Source organism: Gymnoscopelus microlampas, assembly GCF_963454915.1.
Source record: "Gymnoscopelus microlampas genome assembly, chromosome: 14".
Lineage (NCBI taxonomy): Eukaryota > Metazoa > Chordata > Actinopteri > Myctophiformes > Myctophidae > Gymnoscopelus > Gymnoscopelus microlampas.
In genome coordinates, this window is record NC_139951.1 from 38,734,799 (window position 1) to 38,753,117 (window position 18,319).

Genomic DNA, 18,319 nt, shown 5'->3' on the forward strand with positions numbered 1-18,319 from the left:
TGACACGTGAGCTTGTAGATCGGCTATTTTCAAATGGCCGAAATGTATATTTGTAGGGCTGAAGTGGTTAATGCATGTTTTGTAATAATAATCAAAATAGACAAAGTAACTAGTAAATAAAGTTTTAAAATAAATGTACTGGAGTAAAATACAATATTTGGATCTGAGATGTAGTGGAGTAGAAGTCAAAGTATTGGAAATTGGAAATACTCCAGTAAAGTACAAATACCTCAAAATTGTACTTAAGTACAGTAATTGCGTAAATGTACTTAGTTACTTTCCACCACTGCTGAATAAGAGGGCGGCAGTAGAAGTTTTGGGTTCACCAAAATCAGTAGGGTTCAACCTGCAATCTGTAAGTTTCATGTCCGTTGTCTCCCTCCTGTGGTAAAGAGTAGTAATTGCAACAATGTCCGCATTACATCCTAGATACAGCTGTCTATTGTAAAGGGTTCCCAAACCTTTCAGCAGTGGTGGAAAAAGTACTCAAATGTGTTACTTAAGTAAAATTATCAATACTGCAATATAGAGATACTCTGTTAAAACTAAAAGTCCAGAATTCAAAACTGACTTGAGCAAAAGTACAAAAGTATTGGCATCAAAATCACAAAATGTACTTAAAGTACCAAAAGTAGCCTACTAAAATGTTTGAAAATAGCAGATCTACAAGCTCACAACACGTAGCATCGAGCTTGTAGATCGGCTATTTTCAAATAGCCTATGTATGAAATAGGGTTAAAGTGGTTAATGTATGTTTCCTAATATCATGATTTATATCTTAATTGTAATGGAGAAAAAATATTTTTTTCAGGTGGCGAACCCCCAAAAAATGATCATATTTGAACTGGGGACCAAGCACTTGGGAATTGTAAGCATTAACAACTTGGTTCCACAGATAAATATTGTGAAAATAAGTGACCTACAATGAGCTCACAAGGCCTCTCACTGCCAGGCGGTGTGAGCTTGTAGATCGGCTATTTTCACGACGTTTGCCTCTTTCTTACTTAATATTTGACAATTTGGCCAATTTGATGTTAAAAGGGTCTTAAAAATCCTTAAATTGTAACTTCAGAAATGAGCAGATTATACCAGGCTGTATGAAACTTATACTGTATGTTGGTTTGTTTATACTGTTGAGAGAGAAAACTAATGTTGCACATTAAGCTATTCATTTGGGGACCCCCCCCCCCCCGAAATAATTTGAGGACCCCCTGCCCTGGTCTATTGAATAATACTAGACCGCTTCATATAACTTTGACATTGTCATACTGTGTGCCAGCATACAATAGACTCTATGCACAGCAGCCATTTTGGAGAAAAATTGGGCCTCTTCTGACTTCCTTCACAGGTGTTACCAATGATACTAATGAAGGCTCTGTTCCATTCTGGTCAAACAGAGTCAGGGTGCTGATGTTGTGCATGTTGGCTCACTGAAAATACTAGTGGGTCTCAAAGTGTGGTCCAGGGACCCTCATGGTTCCTTGAGAGGGTGTAACTCTGAGAGTGTACAAATGGAACCAAATGGACCCGGGAGGGTCCATTTGGTTCCATTTGTACACTCTCAGAGTTATGGGGGTCCTTGAAATTAAAACGTTTGAGAACCACTGTGCTACACTAAATGGAACAGAGCCTTCATTAGTGTCATTGGTAACACCTGTGAAGGAAGTAAGGAAGGGGCCCAATTTCTGTCCAATATGGCTGCTGTGCATAGAGCCCATTGAGGGCTGTTTAGCAACTAAAAACACCTGTAGTGCAATTAATGTTATTACCCTCAGCTGGGTGATGATGAAGGTAATCAGAGTAACAAAGACTAATCGATAGCCTCATGCTACCATTTCAATTTTAGTGCTGTTGATATATAGTCTAAAGTAGGGCAAGAGAAGCCTAGCCTGCTGGCACACAGAAACTTCACAAACACACCCACACCCAAAAAATGAATATTATAAGCCTACATAACTTCGGTTTACCTGTTGGTCTTCAGCTGGAAACATGCTTTTTTTTTGGGCGCCATTAGGCTATTATGTTCAGCACACAGCGCTCTGCTTCTAGCAACGTAGCCGCCTAGTAGTAGGCTACGTCATGCTTTTGCGCCAATAATTGGGGACCATAGGCTATTGCAGTGGTGTAAAGTAACTAAGTACGTTTACTCAAGTACTGTGGTGAAATCAACAAAAAAAGAAGAAAATGTGTGTGTGCGCGTGTGTAATATATATATATATATGTATATATATATATATATATATATATATATATATATATGTATATATATATATATGTGTATATATTACACACACACACACACACACACACACACACACACACACACACACACACACACACACACACACACACACACACACACACACACACACACATATATATATATATATATATATATATATATATATATATATATATATATAGTGTCAGTAGCTGTTCTGTAAGCTAAGGATTACAGATGGACAGAAAGTCAAGTTACTTGACAAAAGTGGAACTTTATCACATAGTATATATTATTCATTGACACTTTAGTACCTGGAAGGGTCAGGAAAGAGACTGTCATTGTAGTGATACATAACCGGAGGCACTGTCCTCATATGGATCTGAGAGAGAGAGGCAATAATAGAAAGAGAGGGAGGGAGAGAGAATGGATGTGCAGTGATCACAAGGAGGTCCCCTTAAAAGGAGCAGTTCACCCAAAAAGTTACTTATTTTCTATTAATGACACACCCCATGCAGCTTTTTTGAGAGATTTTTGTTTTTTGTCGGATTCCTAAGCCAATAATTTGATGACCGGGTGGCTGGTCAGTAGGAGACGCAATTGAGTCTCCTACCAGAGAGTATGAACACACATGTTCCCATTTGAATGACATTGTAATGATAATGAATTTATTTGTATAGCGCTTTTCCAAACAAGGTTACAAAGTGCTTTACACAGAACAAGGTAAAAGAGCAGCATGAAAACTATAAGAATTAAAAGAAGCACAGAAGCACAAAAGATCAATGGGTAAAATAATTAAAACGAGGACGACAGAATAGACACAATTAAAAGCTAAAAACACAATACAAAAACGTCTATAGGCCTACTGGGCAGACTGGGGAGTGAACCGTGAGCATTATTTACCAGAAGGCATCTCTACCCAATAAGCTACGGCCGCCCTATACTAAGATATAGCCTATCTTCCAAACCCTAGTTTCTCTCCATCTGATATTTTTTTATTCACCTAAATGGAAAATGATCTCTTATGTTTGGGAGGGAAAAAAAGTAAAGAGCACATTCTGAAAATCTTCATTTGTATGCTTGTAAGTGTGTCAATTTGCTCAATAAAAATATTCCAACAGGTCCAATTAACATGGACTGAAATGTTAAACTTGTCTGTACAGCCTTATAATTAGAATTCACTCTCTAGTCTGACTCTGAACTCCTGACTCTTCAACCAGAACCTTCCACAGCCAAAGTAAATAAGAGTGCGTGCACACACACGCACTCACACTCTCTCTCACACACACACACACACACACACACACACACACACACACACACACACACACACACACACACACACACACACACACACACACACACACACACACACACACACACACACACACACACACACACACACACACACACACACACACACACACACACACACACACGATTTCATCGGTGGGGGGGGGCAATGATATATGATGCGTTTTGGTTTAAGATTCCATGTTATATTGTTTGACTGTTCGATAAATTATTATTATTATCGTATTACCGGTACATGTTGTGAAGCCTTTATTTGACGGTTACAGTGGAAAGACACAGGAGATGTGGAGAGAGAGTAGCAGGGGAATGACATAGGCCTACAAGAAATAGTCCGTCCATCCGGAAATCGAACCAGGGACTCACTGATCAGAATGTTGCCGTTTCCCCGTGTATGAATATGGTTGCTATAGACGGATTTCCGCGCGACGTCATCACAGAGCAGAATGCGCAATCTGCGCATGCCCGGGTGAAAGGCGCGTTCGAAAATACAGCTCTGAGCGGCAGTGAGCGCACTGGCCAATACAAACTAATAGGCGAGTGTGCTCCGGTGCGTAATTTCCAAACGCACCCATAGGCTTCCCCCTCCTCTGCGCGGTCATATTCCTCTCATGTTTACTAACAGGAAACCCGTCTATAGATTATGCTGCAAATTATGTTGGTGTTTACAAATATTGTTCCATGTGGCCCTTTTGAACTTTGAGCACCTGCCCCTCCAATGGTCTGAGTGACCTGCTGGCTTCTCTGGGGTCAACGCGTTGTGTCCTCTATGTTGGCAGCAGCCACAGGGAAAGTGGCCGTGTGCCTGATGATGGAGTGACATTGACAGAGACTCTCTCTATAGCATTGCCTCTCTGTGTGGGGTTGTTTTAACAGAGGTGCTGGCAGGCCAGCTGGCCGTGACGATTAAAAAACCCTGATGCCATGTTGTTTTGTTTTTCCCCTCCTATAATCACTTCTGTGTTTATCCACACTCCACAGTCATCTGTATTCATTAGTGCTTCTGATTCCTGCTTTGAAAAGTTTTGACAAGAGTTTAATTTGCTTCACTTAACCCATTAAGACCTGGAACTTTTTCATTTGAGTTAAAAAGCATTATTTTACACTTTGGCTATTCAAACATAGCAGATATACAAGCTTGTAATCTGCTATTTTTGAAAAATCGTGAAAATGCGTGCAAATCTTTGAATATATATTGCTTAAAGCAAACATTTGTAACTCAAATCTTTGCTTTAGGGGGGTCCCTGGAACAAAACATTTTGAGATGGGGGTCGGCGGCCAAATACATATCATTTTGGGTGGTCCTTGTCATGAAAAAGTTTGAGAACCACTGATATAGAAACATACGTTGTTTTCAGAATACTGTTGGGATTTCCTGAGTCCACCGCAGCTAAAAACCCATGAGCGGACGGGCCATGCTCTAGATCGCGTATTTTGATAGTTTTTTTTCCCCTGATGCTCATAGTGACAGAACACCCTCAACTGGTTGTTTTTGTTGTCACAAATAGACCACCGTATACTGTTTACATCCTGGGGGGGGGGGCGCATTCGAGACAAACACCGTGGAGAGTGTTGAGAAAAAAAAAAAAAAAAAGCTATTCAAATACGCGATCTAGAGCATTTTAGCTGCGGTGGACTCGGGATGGAGTTATGAAGATTTTCTACTGTACCAAGGATTTAATATCATCATATAAAGGTAAAAAAAAAGGCTAGACCTGAGGCCGATTCTACAAAATGTCAAAACTGTTTTTTGAAAAAAACGTATGTTACTATGTCAGTGGTTCCCAAACATTTTCACAACAAGGACCCCAAAATGTATATGTATTTGGCCACGGACCCCCATCTCAAAATATGTTGTTCCAGGAACCCCCAGAAGCAAAGATTTGAGTTACAAATGTTCGCTTGAAAATATATATATATATTCAAAGATTTGCACTCACTTTCACGATTTCTCAAAAATAGCAGATCTACAAGCTCGTAGCGCGGCACTCGGTGCCGCGCTATGAGCTTGTATATCTGCTATTTTTGAATAGCCAAAGTGTAAAATAATGCTTTTTAGCTTACATTAAAAAATGTCTGATGCGTCCAATGTCTGAGGGCACGGTGGCGCAGTCGGTAGCGCTGTCGCCTCACAGCTAGAAGGTCCTGGGTTCAATTCCCGCCGGGGACGCTGTGGGTGCTGGGGGCGTGTCTCCTCCTCCGCGTCATCAGCGCCCATACCTTAGGTGGGGTTGGCGAAAGGGCCCACTCTGTGTGGAGTTTGCATGTTCTCCCCGTGTCTCTCAGGGTAGTTGATACCCTCACAAAAAAATGGAGTAATCCTGGTCACTAAACTCCTCCCCCATGACAGCCGGGGCGCCTGATGGAGGGGAAGGGAACTGGTTGGAATAACGTGTTCCTTCCACGCGCTACGTCCAACCAGGGAAACTCCCTCCTGTCAGGTGACAAGAAGGTCAGTTGGCTCTCATGCACTGAAGGAGGCATGAGCTCGGCCCTGGCCTCCCTAGGCCGGTGAGGGGTAGTGCCCAGGATCACTTAAAAAAATTGGCACCGGGTGAAAAATAAGGGTTACAAAATCGTGGGGAGAAAAAAAAAATGTCAGTACTTTTTCCACCACTCCACCCCATGTCCAAAAGCTCAGTAGCATCATCATCGTCCTCCTCTAGCGGGCCACTCTGAGCGCGGTGTCGTGAACGTTACAGATGTCGAACCAGTGCTCGTCCACCACCTTGTGCGGCAGCAGGCCGTTGCGCGGGAGGCGGGGCTGGCGCCAGCGGTCTCGGCTGCCCACCACCTGCCAGAAGCGCGTGCCCTTGATCAGGAAGATGGCGTTGTGCGTGTAGGAGAAGTAGGCGGCGTCCAGGTTGCCGTACGGGTGGTCCCCGCTCACCACGGGCGGGTAGACGTCCCGGATCTTCCTGGGGAAGCCCCTTGCCAGCCGGTTGGCTTTCAGGTCGAACGCGTACACCTGTTTTAATACACAACGGATAATTTATTCGATAGGTTATTATATATATGTGGTGCAACAGGTGAATGCAATTCTCCAGTGGTGGAAAAAAGTATTAAAATGTTTTACTTGAGTAAAAGTATCAATGTAGAAATACTCTGCTACAAGTAAAAGTCCGGAATTCAAAATGTACTTGAGTAAAAGTACAAAAGTATTGGTACAAAATGTACGTAAAGTACCAAAAGTAGAAAGTGCTCATTATGCAGAATGTTCCATTTCACAAAGTTTTCAAATGTACAGTATACAAATCTTTTGAAAATAGCCGATCTACAAGCTCACAATGCGAGCTTGTAGATCGGCTATTTTCAAATGGTCTAGACTCTAAATGTATATAGGGCTGAAGTGCGTTTTGTAATAATAACCAAAATCTACAAAGTAGCTCGTAGCTAAAGTTTTCAAATGATTGTAGTGGAGTAAAAGTATAATATTTGCCTCTGAGATGTAGTGGAGTAGAAGTTAAAGTACAGACAATTGGAAATACTGATTTGACGTGAGTACTTTTTCCACCACTGGGTGTAAGTAAGTAAAGTAGAGTCATTTCTCCCTATTTTCTCCTGTTATAGAGTACAGAAGTCCTGACGTCACTCGTTCATCCCCTGGTTCGTAAAGTAATTTCTCTACGGAGAATAACATTGGGTCATCTTAGAATCGTCTCATATAAGAATTGTGGTCCAAAAATAAACAAACTGTCTCGGCGATATTGTCAGGGAGGAGGTTCTGTATCGTTTATGATAGTCAGTCACTCATATTTGAAATGATCTGTTTCTGGCGAAAATGTAACTAATTCGGCGGAAGTAACATTATCGTTTTCTCACCGTCAGTTGAGGCTTCACATCCATAAGAGTCAAACCGCCGGGGTCATTTGTTTATTTTTGGAACACAGTTCTTATTTGACGCGATATTAAATACGTCTATGGGGATGCAGAATGGGGGTGGAAAACCGCGAACCAGGTAGACAAACCTAGGATGTGTAAATTACGTCAGACTTCGGTGCTCTATATTCTCCTGTTATTCTTATTGTGTTAAAGTAGGCTCCAGGATTAAATTGCAGTCCCTTACATGAGCGTTTTTGAAGAAGTATAAGCGCGAGTCCCTCCTGTCATAGAGGGCCGTGTCGATGGGACTGGGGACCCCCGGGAAGTCGTCCGAGATGCGCCTGGGGTAGCGGTGGTGTCCCTCAGGGTCCTGCGTGAAGGCCTGGTCATTTTCATTGTCGTATCTCCAGTACCGAGTGCCTGCCCATACAGAGAGCACACACAAAATCAAGAGTATATTTATTATATCATACATGTATGTCATAATTAAAACCCCAATATCTCTCTGACGAAAATATATTTCTGAACATAATGCAGGGGTTCCTCAAACCCTTTCGGTTGCAGACCCAAAAGAGACATTTGGTGCATCCTCTGGACCCCAAACGTACAAAAGATAATGAATTAATCACGTAAGCCCATTTTTACAAAATAGTGAAAATAGCCGATCTGCTATCTTAACTCATTGAGTGCCAAAAGACGTCAAAGAAGTCATGTGGCCTTACGCCCTGAGCGCCAAAAGGCGTCAAAGACGTCATGAAAAAAAACATGGAAAAAACATGTTCAGAACCCAAGATATGATGATTTGAAGATTTGCTGCTCCATCCACTCCTTGTTTAACCTATAACTTAAAAAGGCTGTATCTCGCTTCCTAAGCACTTTTTTTTTTACAATGAATTTGAATGGTGGCACTCAGAGCCAAAATTCAAAAATGAGCATGGCATTAAATGAGTTAAAAAAAAACATTAACATTTGTGAAACATTTTAGACTTTCTTTGTGTCCAAATCTTTTGAAAAGTCTTAGAATTAATTAATGCATTTTTATTTTATATATAAAAAAAGAAGTGTACTGACACTTTAATCCATTACGACCGGAAACGTATCTGTGTAATTTTTAGATTTCTTTGGCTATTCAAAAATAGCAGATATACAAGCTCACGAGTGCCACGCTACGAGCTTCTAGATCTGATATTTTTTTAAACTATTTTGAAAGTAACATTTGTAGCTCAAATCTTTGCTTCGGTATGTTGCTATATCAGTGGTGCTCCAACCTTTCCATGTCAAGGACCCCCAAAATGATGTATTTGGCCCACGGACCCCCATCTCAAAATAGTTTGTTCCAGGGACCCCCAGAAGCAAAGATTTGAGTTACAAATGTTCACTTAAAAATATATATATTCAAATATTTGCAAAGAATTTCACGATTTTTCAAAAATAGCAGATCTACAAGCTCGTAGCTATGAGCTTGTAGATCTGCTATAATTGAATAGCCAAGTAAAACTGACACAGATTTGTTACCGGTCTTTAGTTCAGATTTTTTGAGTATTTTCTGTAGGAAATACTTACCATTAATGTAGTGGTTGCAAAGGTATTAATTGATTGCCCGAGTCCCGTGGTCAGAGTTATGGTCCGTTTCTGATAAATATGAAGTAGTTCCGGTAGATTAGTCGATTTGGTGGGGGCCGCTCATTAAAAATGAATACATTTAAAAAACTAACGTAATTTGTATTGTTGGCCCATTTCTACCATATAGAGCAAGTTTCGTTCAATTTCGACCCCTCTGTCACATGGTACTAATGTTTGTGTCCAGAATCACTGCGCCGTGGCAGCCTACTCACGCACAAAATATATGACACAAAAAATAGTACCCTGTGACAGAGGGGTCGAAATTGAACGAAACTTGCTCTATATGGTAGAAATAGGTCAACAATACAAATTACGCTATTTTTTTTAATTTATTTGTTTTTAATGAGCGGCCCCCACCAAATCTACTAATCTACCGGAACTACATTCATATTTATCAGAAACGGACCATAACTCTGACCACGGGACTCGGGCAATCAATTAATACCTTTGCAACCACTACATTAATGGTAAGTATTTCCTACAGAAAATACTCAAAAAATCTGAACTAACCCTTTAATGGGTTAATGGGTTTTAATAGGCTATATAATACGATGTACCTTTGAAGAAGTAAACGGCGTCCTTGTTGCGGGACCACACGTGGACGTGCGCGTCCACGCCGCCGGCGGGGATGCCGCGCCAGCCGGCCTGCAGGGCCACGGGGTCGCCGTAGCGCGTGCGGTTGTTCCGGTTCTCGTACAGCCAGTACCAGCCGTCCCTCATGAAGTACGTGTTGAAGCGGATCACCACTTCCCCATAGGGCGTCCTCTCCTTCCTGATCCAGTCGAACACGGCGTTGAACCGGCCTTTACAGCCCCCTGGTTGGTGGAGAAAAAAAAAAGAAACAGCAGTGGTTGTAAAGCGTTGGTTCTCATAAGTGGGGTCCGGGGACCCCCAGGGGTCCTTAGGGGGGATACCAGGGGGTCCCCAGCAAAATGTGTTTATGTAGCATCACAATAATTTAAAACTTTTATACTTTGGCTTTTCAAAAATAGCAGATCTTACATGTTTTGTAATAATAATCAAAATCTACAAAGTAACTAGTAACTAAAGTTTTCAAATACTTGTAGTGGATTAAAAGCACAAAATTTGCCTCTGAGATGTAGTGGAGTAGAAGTAAAAGTATTGGAAATTGCAGATACTCCAGTAAAGTACAAATACCTAAAAAGTGTACTTAAGAACAGTACTTGCGTGTGTGTGTGTGTGTGCGTTGCGTGCGTGCGTGCGTGCGTGCGTGCGTGCGTGTGTCCATCCATTCGTTCACCCCCTTGGCAATAACATGACTTTCAAATGGTGTGATTTATTTTCTTTATTATTTATTTTAATTATTTTATTCATGCGTTTATACCTTGTTACTTGAGAATCGTTTATATTCCATATTTAGCTCCTGGGGAGTAATTGTTTGTAATGTTGTTGTTGTGTGTATCTGTTCACAAGTTGACTCGGAACTAATTGCCCCACGTGGGGATTAACGAAGTTGTTTGAAGTTTTGAAGTTTATCTGCAGGTCAATGTTCACACTCTCGGATATTAAATTAGCACGCACGATATCCGTGTGTGGATGAACATTGAAATTAAAGTGTATACTATGCACATGTATATGGTAAAACGTCCATGTCATAGAAGTGCTTTATGGACTCTCATCACATCAATGTCAACATCACCCCCAGTTTGAATACATTAGGTCACAGACCCCAGTTTGATACTTCTTCTTTTTTTAATCTCGGAACCCCAATCTACACTGTTAATTTAACTCTGACAGTGTACAAATGGAACCAAAATGGGTCCAATGGTCCAATTTGGTTCCATTTGTACACTGTCAGAGTTACAGACCTGCAAGGATCCATTTGGTTCCTATCTATCAATAACTTAGCTGGGGGCCACCTGGCTGGAACCCCCTCAAGGACCCCTGGGGGTCCCCGGGACCACACAACGACAAGCAGTGATGTAACATGGTGAAACATTCCCATACCATAGAGGTGTTGTATGGACTTGCGGTCCTCCCAGTCCATCTCGAAGCCGGCCTCCTGGGGCAGATAGCTGGGCTGCATTATGGAGCCAGGCCTGTAGATGTGTGGAAGACCCAGGACGTGGCCGATCTCGTGCACCGCCACCTAGTGGATGGGAGAAGAAGAAAACGTGCTTTCACTGTGAACGACTGAACATTTAAGCGTTGGTTTATATACTTGGTTGCCATTTACTAGCTCGCTAGCCTTGTGGTTGGGAGTCAAACAAAAGACTACACAAAATGGTACCCAATGCCTCCTTGCTTGGCGCCGGTGTTGATTTCGTCGACTAAAACTTTGACGAAAAATGTTTGTCGACCACCTTTTGTATAAATATAAATAATAATATATTAAATATATTGACAATTTCTTCAACAAATAAAAACTAGACTAAATTGTGAGGTGGCGAGTGGAGAAGAGATCCTGTAGAACTAAAAGCCAAGTCATTTTATGTTTGGTTGCGCTTGGGTGTTGCGCTCTGAAAATAGCAGATCTACAAGCTCACAACGCGTCGCAGCGCGATTTTCAGCGTGCAACCAAGTGTAAAATCAACCATTTACGACGCCATCAAGGCAACGCCAAACTCGAATAAATCAACCGTAGATTTAGTCGACTATAATCTTATGATATTTAATCGACTAAAACTAGACTAACAGTAAAACATTTCAGATGACTAAAATATGACTGAAACTAAAATGGAATTTGATCCAAAAGACTATGACTGATTGAAACTGAATCAAAATTTGCTGTGAAAATCAACACTACTTGGCAGTGAGCAATAAGGGTTGGATTGGCAAAACCAGAGCCAGTTCCTCCCACTCAGCCATCACAAGCCCTCGTTGCAACCGGACATTTCGTGCGAGGATCGGCCTCATCGGCCATCTTCGCACCCACAAGACATCGTGAAGTCAATGGTCATCTTCGCACGCGAAGGACGAACATAGGACTTACTTACTTACTTACTTACATGTAGCTACGCGCCCGTGTTGCACGCTAAAAGTGTCCGGTCTAAATGGTATCAACCCATTGAGACCTGAGGCCGCTTCTAAAAAAAAAATCTAAATCCTAATAGTTTTTCGGAAAAAAATATTAAAAAAAAATTTTCGCGATTTTTCAAAAATAGCAGATCTACAAGCTCATAGCGCGGCACTCGGTGCCGCGCTATGAGCTTGTAGATCTGCTATTTTTGAATAGCCCAAAGACATCTAAAGTGACACAGATGCGTTCCAGGTACAGTATCAATGGGCTAATCAGGCTTCATGGTTTCTACAGTGCGTCTCCGTGTTAATCCTTTGAAACTGCGCTCACTTTGAGAAGGCTGATCCCGCTGCCGGCGTTGGGCGCGGTGAAATGCTCGTCGTCGTCAAAGTGTATGTCCCCCAGGAACCAGGCGTGGGCGAACTCTCGGCCGGTGCCGTCGAACCTCTGGTTGCATCCCAGGTGTCTCCCTGTGTGTGTGTTATAATACAACCATGAGGAAAACATGAGTTGTATCTTTGGTCTGGTTCAGGTATAAATAACATCTACGTGCATCACTGTGTCATGATGCTACACAGGTGTTTAATGTCTCACACACACGCACGCACGCACGAACGCACGCACGCACACACACACACACACACACTACTTTTACTGCACTACACTTATTTGAAAACTTTAGTTACTAGCTACTTTGTAGATTTTGATTATTATTACAAAACATACAGTACTCACTTCAGCCCTACAGTATATACATTTCGGCCATTTTAAAATAGCAGATCTACAAGCTCGCAATGCGTCGCGATGCGACGCATTGCGAGCTTGTAGATCTGCTATTTTCGAAAGATTGTAATACATTTTAAAACTTGTGAAATTGGACATTCTGCATAATGAGCACTTTTACTTTTGGTACTTTAGGTATATTTTGATGCCAATACTTTCATACTTTTACTGAAGTAAATGTCAATTACCAGACTTTTACTTGCAACAAAGTATTTCTACATTGCAGCATTGATACTTTTACTTAAAGTAAAGAAAGAATACTTTTTCCACCACTGACCTGTGCCGAATCCCAGCCTGATGTCGACCTCCTCCAGAGGCGAGTGCGTGTCCTCCACGAACTCCAGCGGCGACACCTCGCTCCACATGCGGAAGGCCACCCTGAAGATGTACCTCTGGTCGTTGATGGTCAGGTGGCTGCTGTAGCCTTCGCCGATCAGCCTCCACCTCAGCAGCGTCTTGGAGAAGGCCATGTACCCCTCGTGTGATGATGTTCCTCCCCCCAGATCTCTCTTCTGCCTGCTCCTGGAGAGCAGCGTGGCCAGGAGGCGTTTCTTCCGTTCCGCTACGTCGTTGCCCTGTTTCCATGTTGAAAAATGTTCACACATTTTCAAATATTAAAAAAAGCAGAAATAGCAGACAAATAGCTACAAGCGTACAGATCTACAAGCTTGTAGATCAGACATTTCTGCTTTTTGTTTACATGTATATTGTATGTATAATGATTCAATATGTTATTAAGTTATTTGTGTATTTCAGTTATGTGTTGAATTAGTTAGGGGGTTGAATTATGAAACACCAGTGGTGAAGATCTGAAGAATTGCAGTACAATACTCAAGTTTAAAACATTTTATAAAAGCCACCACAATGACAAGCATATTGGAATATTGAATGGATATTGTATTAAGCTCTGAAGATGAACACCAGAAGCTGTTTTTGTTGTTGTTTGTTCGGTTTTTGTTTCTGTTCTCCTGTTTTCATAGTATTTTACATAGATTCTTAGAAATTGTATTTCTAAATATTATTTGAATAAGCAATAAGGCATAGGACTATGCCCTATTCCTATGCCCTTTTCGAACAACCCAGAGTACATGTATTTGTTTTCATATTTTTATATTTCTTATTTTTAAGTGTATTATGTTTATTTTATGTATTTCTTTTTGTCTTTTAACAGTGTTCGAAATAAATGAACAATCAAACAATCAAATGTGTCATATCTGCTCTGTGCAATTTTTTATTACGAAACCTAAAAGGCTTAATAATATGTTCAATGGTCAAACACACAATTAAATCGTTATTATCGCAATTATTTGAAGTAAATTTGTAATCGTGACAGCCCTACCTGGCTCTTGTCCACGGCGCCCTCGTTTCCCAAGCGAGTGTCGTTGCTGCCGTCGGTCGTGTTTACAGAAGTAGAATTCAAATCCAGGTCAAACGCGTAGAAGTCCTCGGTGTTGTTGTTCTCGCCGGTGTTGTTGGGAAAGCCGCCGGGGAGCGTGCCGGCGTCGGTGTCATTAAAATTGAACGCGCCGTCGTACTCGGACGAGTTCTTTGCAATGCCGAAAGAAGTGTCTCCGACTGTATCGTTCTCAGTGTTGTTGTTACTGACAGTCTCGTTAAAAGTGTCACCGTCACCGAGAGTGGTTTCGTTATCTGAGGCGTTATTGCTTGATATGGTGATGTTCTCGAGTTCGGTGTGGAGCGCCACGTGGGAGCTCAGTTCGCTCTCTTTGTCGGGGACCCCGCACCTGGGTTTATTCATGGCAGCTTTGGTGGCATCGTCCAGTACACCTGTGTGACAGTGGTGGAAAGAAAGTACTCACATTGTTTACTTAAGTAAAAGTATCAATTACTGCAATGTAGAAATGCACTGTTACAAAGTGAAAGTCCCCGAATTAAAAATGTACCTGAGTAAAAGTATAAAAGTATTGGTATCAAAATGCGCTTAAAGTACCAAAAGTATTAAGTACTCATTGTGCAGAATGACCAATTTTCTTTTTCTTTTTTTTTGGGCTTAACAGCTTTTCAAATGTATAAAGATCTTTTGATCTACAAGCCCACAATGTGGGCTTGTAGATCTGTTATTTTCAAATGGCCAAAATGTATATTGGGCTGAAGTAAAAAAGTACCGTTACTGTATGTTTTGTAATAATAATCAAAATCTACAAAGTAACTAAAGTTTTCTTATAATTGTAGTGATAAAAGTACAATATTTTCCTCTGAGATGTAGTGGAGTAGAAGTAAGAGTACTGAAAATTGGAAATACTCCAGTAAAGTAAAAAAACATCCTCAAATTCTCACTTAAGTACTGCACTTGGGTAAATGTACTTAGTTACTTTACACCACTGACCTGTGACGGGCAGACCCGACACGCTCTGGAACTCCTCGAGCGCCCATATAAACTCTTGGGTTTGTGTTGAACTGCCGGCGGTCTCGTCTCCGCCATCGTCCTCGTCCTCGCCGCCTCTGGAATGAGAAACAGAGGCCTCCTCCAGGATCTCCACGTGGAAGTTATTGTCACCCATGAAGTCATCGTCGCCGAAGGACGTGTCGGATTCGTGAAACTGGATCTCCTCCCAGTCCACCGCCTTGATGAAACCGTATCTAGAAAGAAATAACTAAAAACGGGATACAGTTTAGATTAAGGTTAAAGGTAGGGTAAGTGTTAGCCTGGTATCCAGCCTGCTTCGCTACGTTCGGCAGACTTTTTTTTCTCTCTTCGCTTCTCAGTCTGGAATGCACCCCATTGACTCGTTTTGCAGAACTACACTGGAACTACATATGTTACGTTAGGCAACGTCGTTGCTGATTGGATGTTGTTCAAACGAATGACGAATCACAACGATCACACTGTTTTTTTTGTCCCGCCCCGCACCACAGACCAATCAGAAGCCACGGCACGACTCGAAACGTTTGTCATGTCCCGCCTCCCTTGGAGATAGGAGGCATTCCAGACTGAGAAGCGAAGAGAGAGAAAAAGGTCCGCCGAACGTAGCGAATCAGGCTGGATCCCAGGCTAGGTAAGTGTTAGATAGCTCTTTATTCTAATAGTACTCATTACTATAGAGTGTTTGTTCAGTAACAGGAGTCTCCATGTCTCTCCAGCTCTTTATTAAACAGAAAATGCATTTTCAGGTCGGGATACCAATTTTATCCAATCAGGATAGAGAACTCAGACAGATTAAACAAGTTAAAATAAATGAGCTGATCAAAATTGGAACTGGAACACTATAAAAAATTAAGCTGATAAACAGGTACTCTCCTGATTGGCTGATAATGTTGTCACCTACCTGAAAATGTATTTTCTGTTTATTAAAGAGCTGAAGAGACAGGGAGACCCCTGTTACTGAACAAACACTCTATAGCAATGATTACTATCAGAATAGTGCTTTAACATTTTAACAAAAAACGTTTCATTTTAACCAAATATTATCACTTACCCTACCTTTAATGACACAAAGCTATATAGTGAGGTTTTTCCACTATAATTACACGTCTGCAGCTCAGATGTGGTCCAAGGGAATGCATGCATATCCGAAATATTACATCTTACACTAATATAACAATAAAGGTAACAAAATGAGAAAAGGTTACCTACAGCATTGGTTCTCAAAGTGGGGTACGGGGACCCCCAGGGGTACTTGAGGGGGTTCTAGGGGGTCCCCAGCTAAATGATGGATAGGAACCAAATGGACCCTTATGGGTCTGTAACTCTGAGAGCGTACAAATGGAACCAAATGGACCCTAACGGGTCCATTTGGTTCCATTTGTACGCTCTCAGAGTTAAATTAACATTGATTTTACAATATGAATTGGGGTCCCAGAGATAGAGATGCCATTAAATGGGCTCCGTAGCCTAACGCATGTTACACTGGGGGGTCCTTGAAATTAAAATGGTTGAGAATCACTGCTAGAGCCATAAAAATCTTCTCTTATGGGGGTCCCTGGCATATCTTTTTCGAATGGGGGTCCGCAGGCTAATAAGTGTCAATTTGGGGGTCCTTGACATGAAAAAAGTTTGAGAACCACTGACCTACAGTATATTCACAGTTTTTTCTTCCCAAGATGATTTTAACAGTACAACGTTTCAACCCCAAAATTAATCTCCAGGTCAGATGGATATCAGTACTATCTTTTCTCAAGCTCAGATGTGGCCATGGGAGCCACAAGGATACAGGCGAGAGTGCAACGCTAGATCAGGTGATTCTTTTTTTTTTTACTAATGCAGCCACTTGGTCATCCGTGGTACATGATTAGGGACCTCAGGCAGAAATGCAAATGTGTTTAACCCATTCAAACCGGGAACGCATCTGTGTAACCACTTTATCCATTACTTTATACTTTGGCTATTCAAAAAATAGCAGATATACAAGATCTACAAGCTCATAGCGCGGCACTCATGCCGCGCTATGAGCTTGACAGCAAAACAAGCTCAACAGCAAAACTGTTCGGATTTAGAAGACATTTGTAGAATCCCCCAGAAGCAAAATATTTGAGTTACAAATGTTTGCATAAAAAATATATATATATTCAAATATTTGCACAAATTTGCATGATTTAAAAAAAAAAACAAGCTCATAGCGTGGCACTCAGTGCTGCACTATGAGTTTGCAAATTTGCTATTTTTGAATAGCCAAAGAAATCTAAAGTGACAGAGATGCGTTCCCGGATTGAATGGGTTTATCAAAAGACTTAACCCTTTAAGACCGGGAGAAGCATCTGTGTCATTTTTAGCTTTGAGCTAAAAAGCATTATTTTACACTTTGGCTATTTTTGAAAAATCTTGAAAACGTGTGCAAATCTTTGAATAGCAAACATTAACTCAAATCTTTGCTTCTGGGGGGTTCCTGGACCAACATATTTTGAGATGGGGGTCGGCGGCCCAAATACATATCATTTTGGGGGTCCTTGACATGAAAAAGTCTGAGAACCACCGATATAGAAACATACGCTTTTCAGAAAAACGTTTTAGACGGATTTAGAAGACAATTAAATTGTAAATGGAGACGATTGGTTTACCTCTGCTGCGTACTTGTCTGCGATCAGCTCTGCTCGGTGGGAGGCAGGAACCTGCACGTCGGAATGATCCCGACTGTGGAAGAGTCTCTCTGCATCAGCCAAGCTAATGCTCGTCAAAAAGAAGAAGTTTATCAGCTGGATAGTAGTCAGCATCGTGCCTGTCGGTCGGGTCCGGTCCCTTTAGACTAACAGTATGTACAATACAAGAAGGAATGGAAAGTCAGAAGGAGCAACGTTGCTTTTATAGAGAGCCAGAGTATCGCCACACCCCTCTAATAAAAGGTGTGGAGGGAGGTAGGTAGGTGAGCCCACTTTCTGCACCCTGGTGCGATACCAGTGGTGGAAAAAAGTACTCATATCCTTTACTTAAGTAGAAGTATCGATCTGGAATTCAAAATGTAAAAGTACTAAAGTATTGGCATCAAAATGTACTTAAAGTACCAAAAGTAGAAAGTACTCACAATGTAGAATGTCCCATTTCAAGTTTTCATATGTATAAAAATCTTTTGAAAATAGCAGATCTACAAGCTCACAATGCGTCGCATCGCGACGCATTGTGAGCT

The 18,319-nt window shown here is 41.5% G+C and overlaps 1 protein-coding gene across 1 annotated transcript; it reads right to left on the reverse strand.

Moving 5' to 3' along the window:
* Nucleotides 1-6,115: 6,115 nt before the first annotated feature.
* mmp21 (matrix metallopeptidase 21) lies at nucleotides 6,116-17,909 on the reverse strand (the record flags this gene model as incomplete). Its single annotated transcript, XM_084078326.1, has 9 exons — nucleotides 6,116-6,500; nucleotides 7,599-7,774; nucleotides 9,535-9,792; nucleotides 10,946-11,087; nucleotides 12,288-12,427; nucleotides 13,018-13,315; nucleotides 14,080-14,528; nucleotides 15,088-15,355; nucleotides 17,757-17,909. The coding sequence occupies 9 exons, from the start codon at nucleotides 17,907-17,909 to the stop codon at nucleotides 6,195-6,197; spliced, it is 2,190 nt and encodes a 729-aa protein (XP_083934452.1). The 3' UTR covers nucleotides 6,116-6,194.
* Nucleotides 17,910-18,319: the final 410 nt, after the last annotated feature.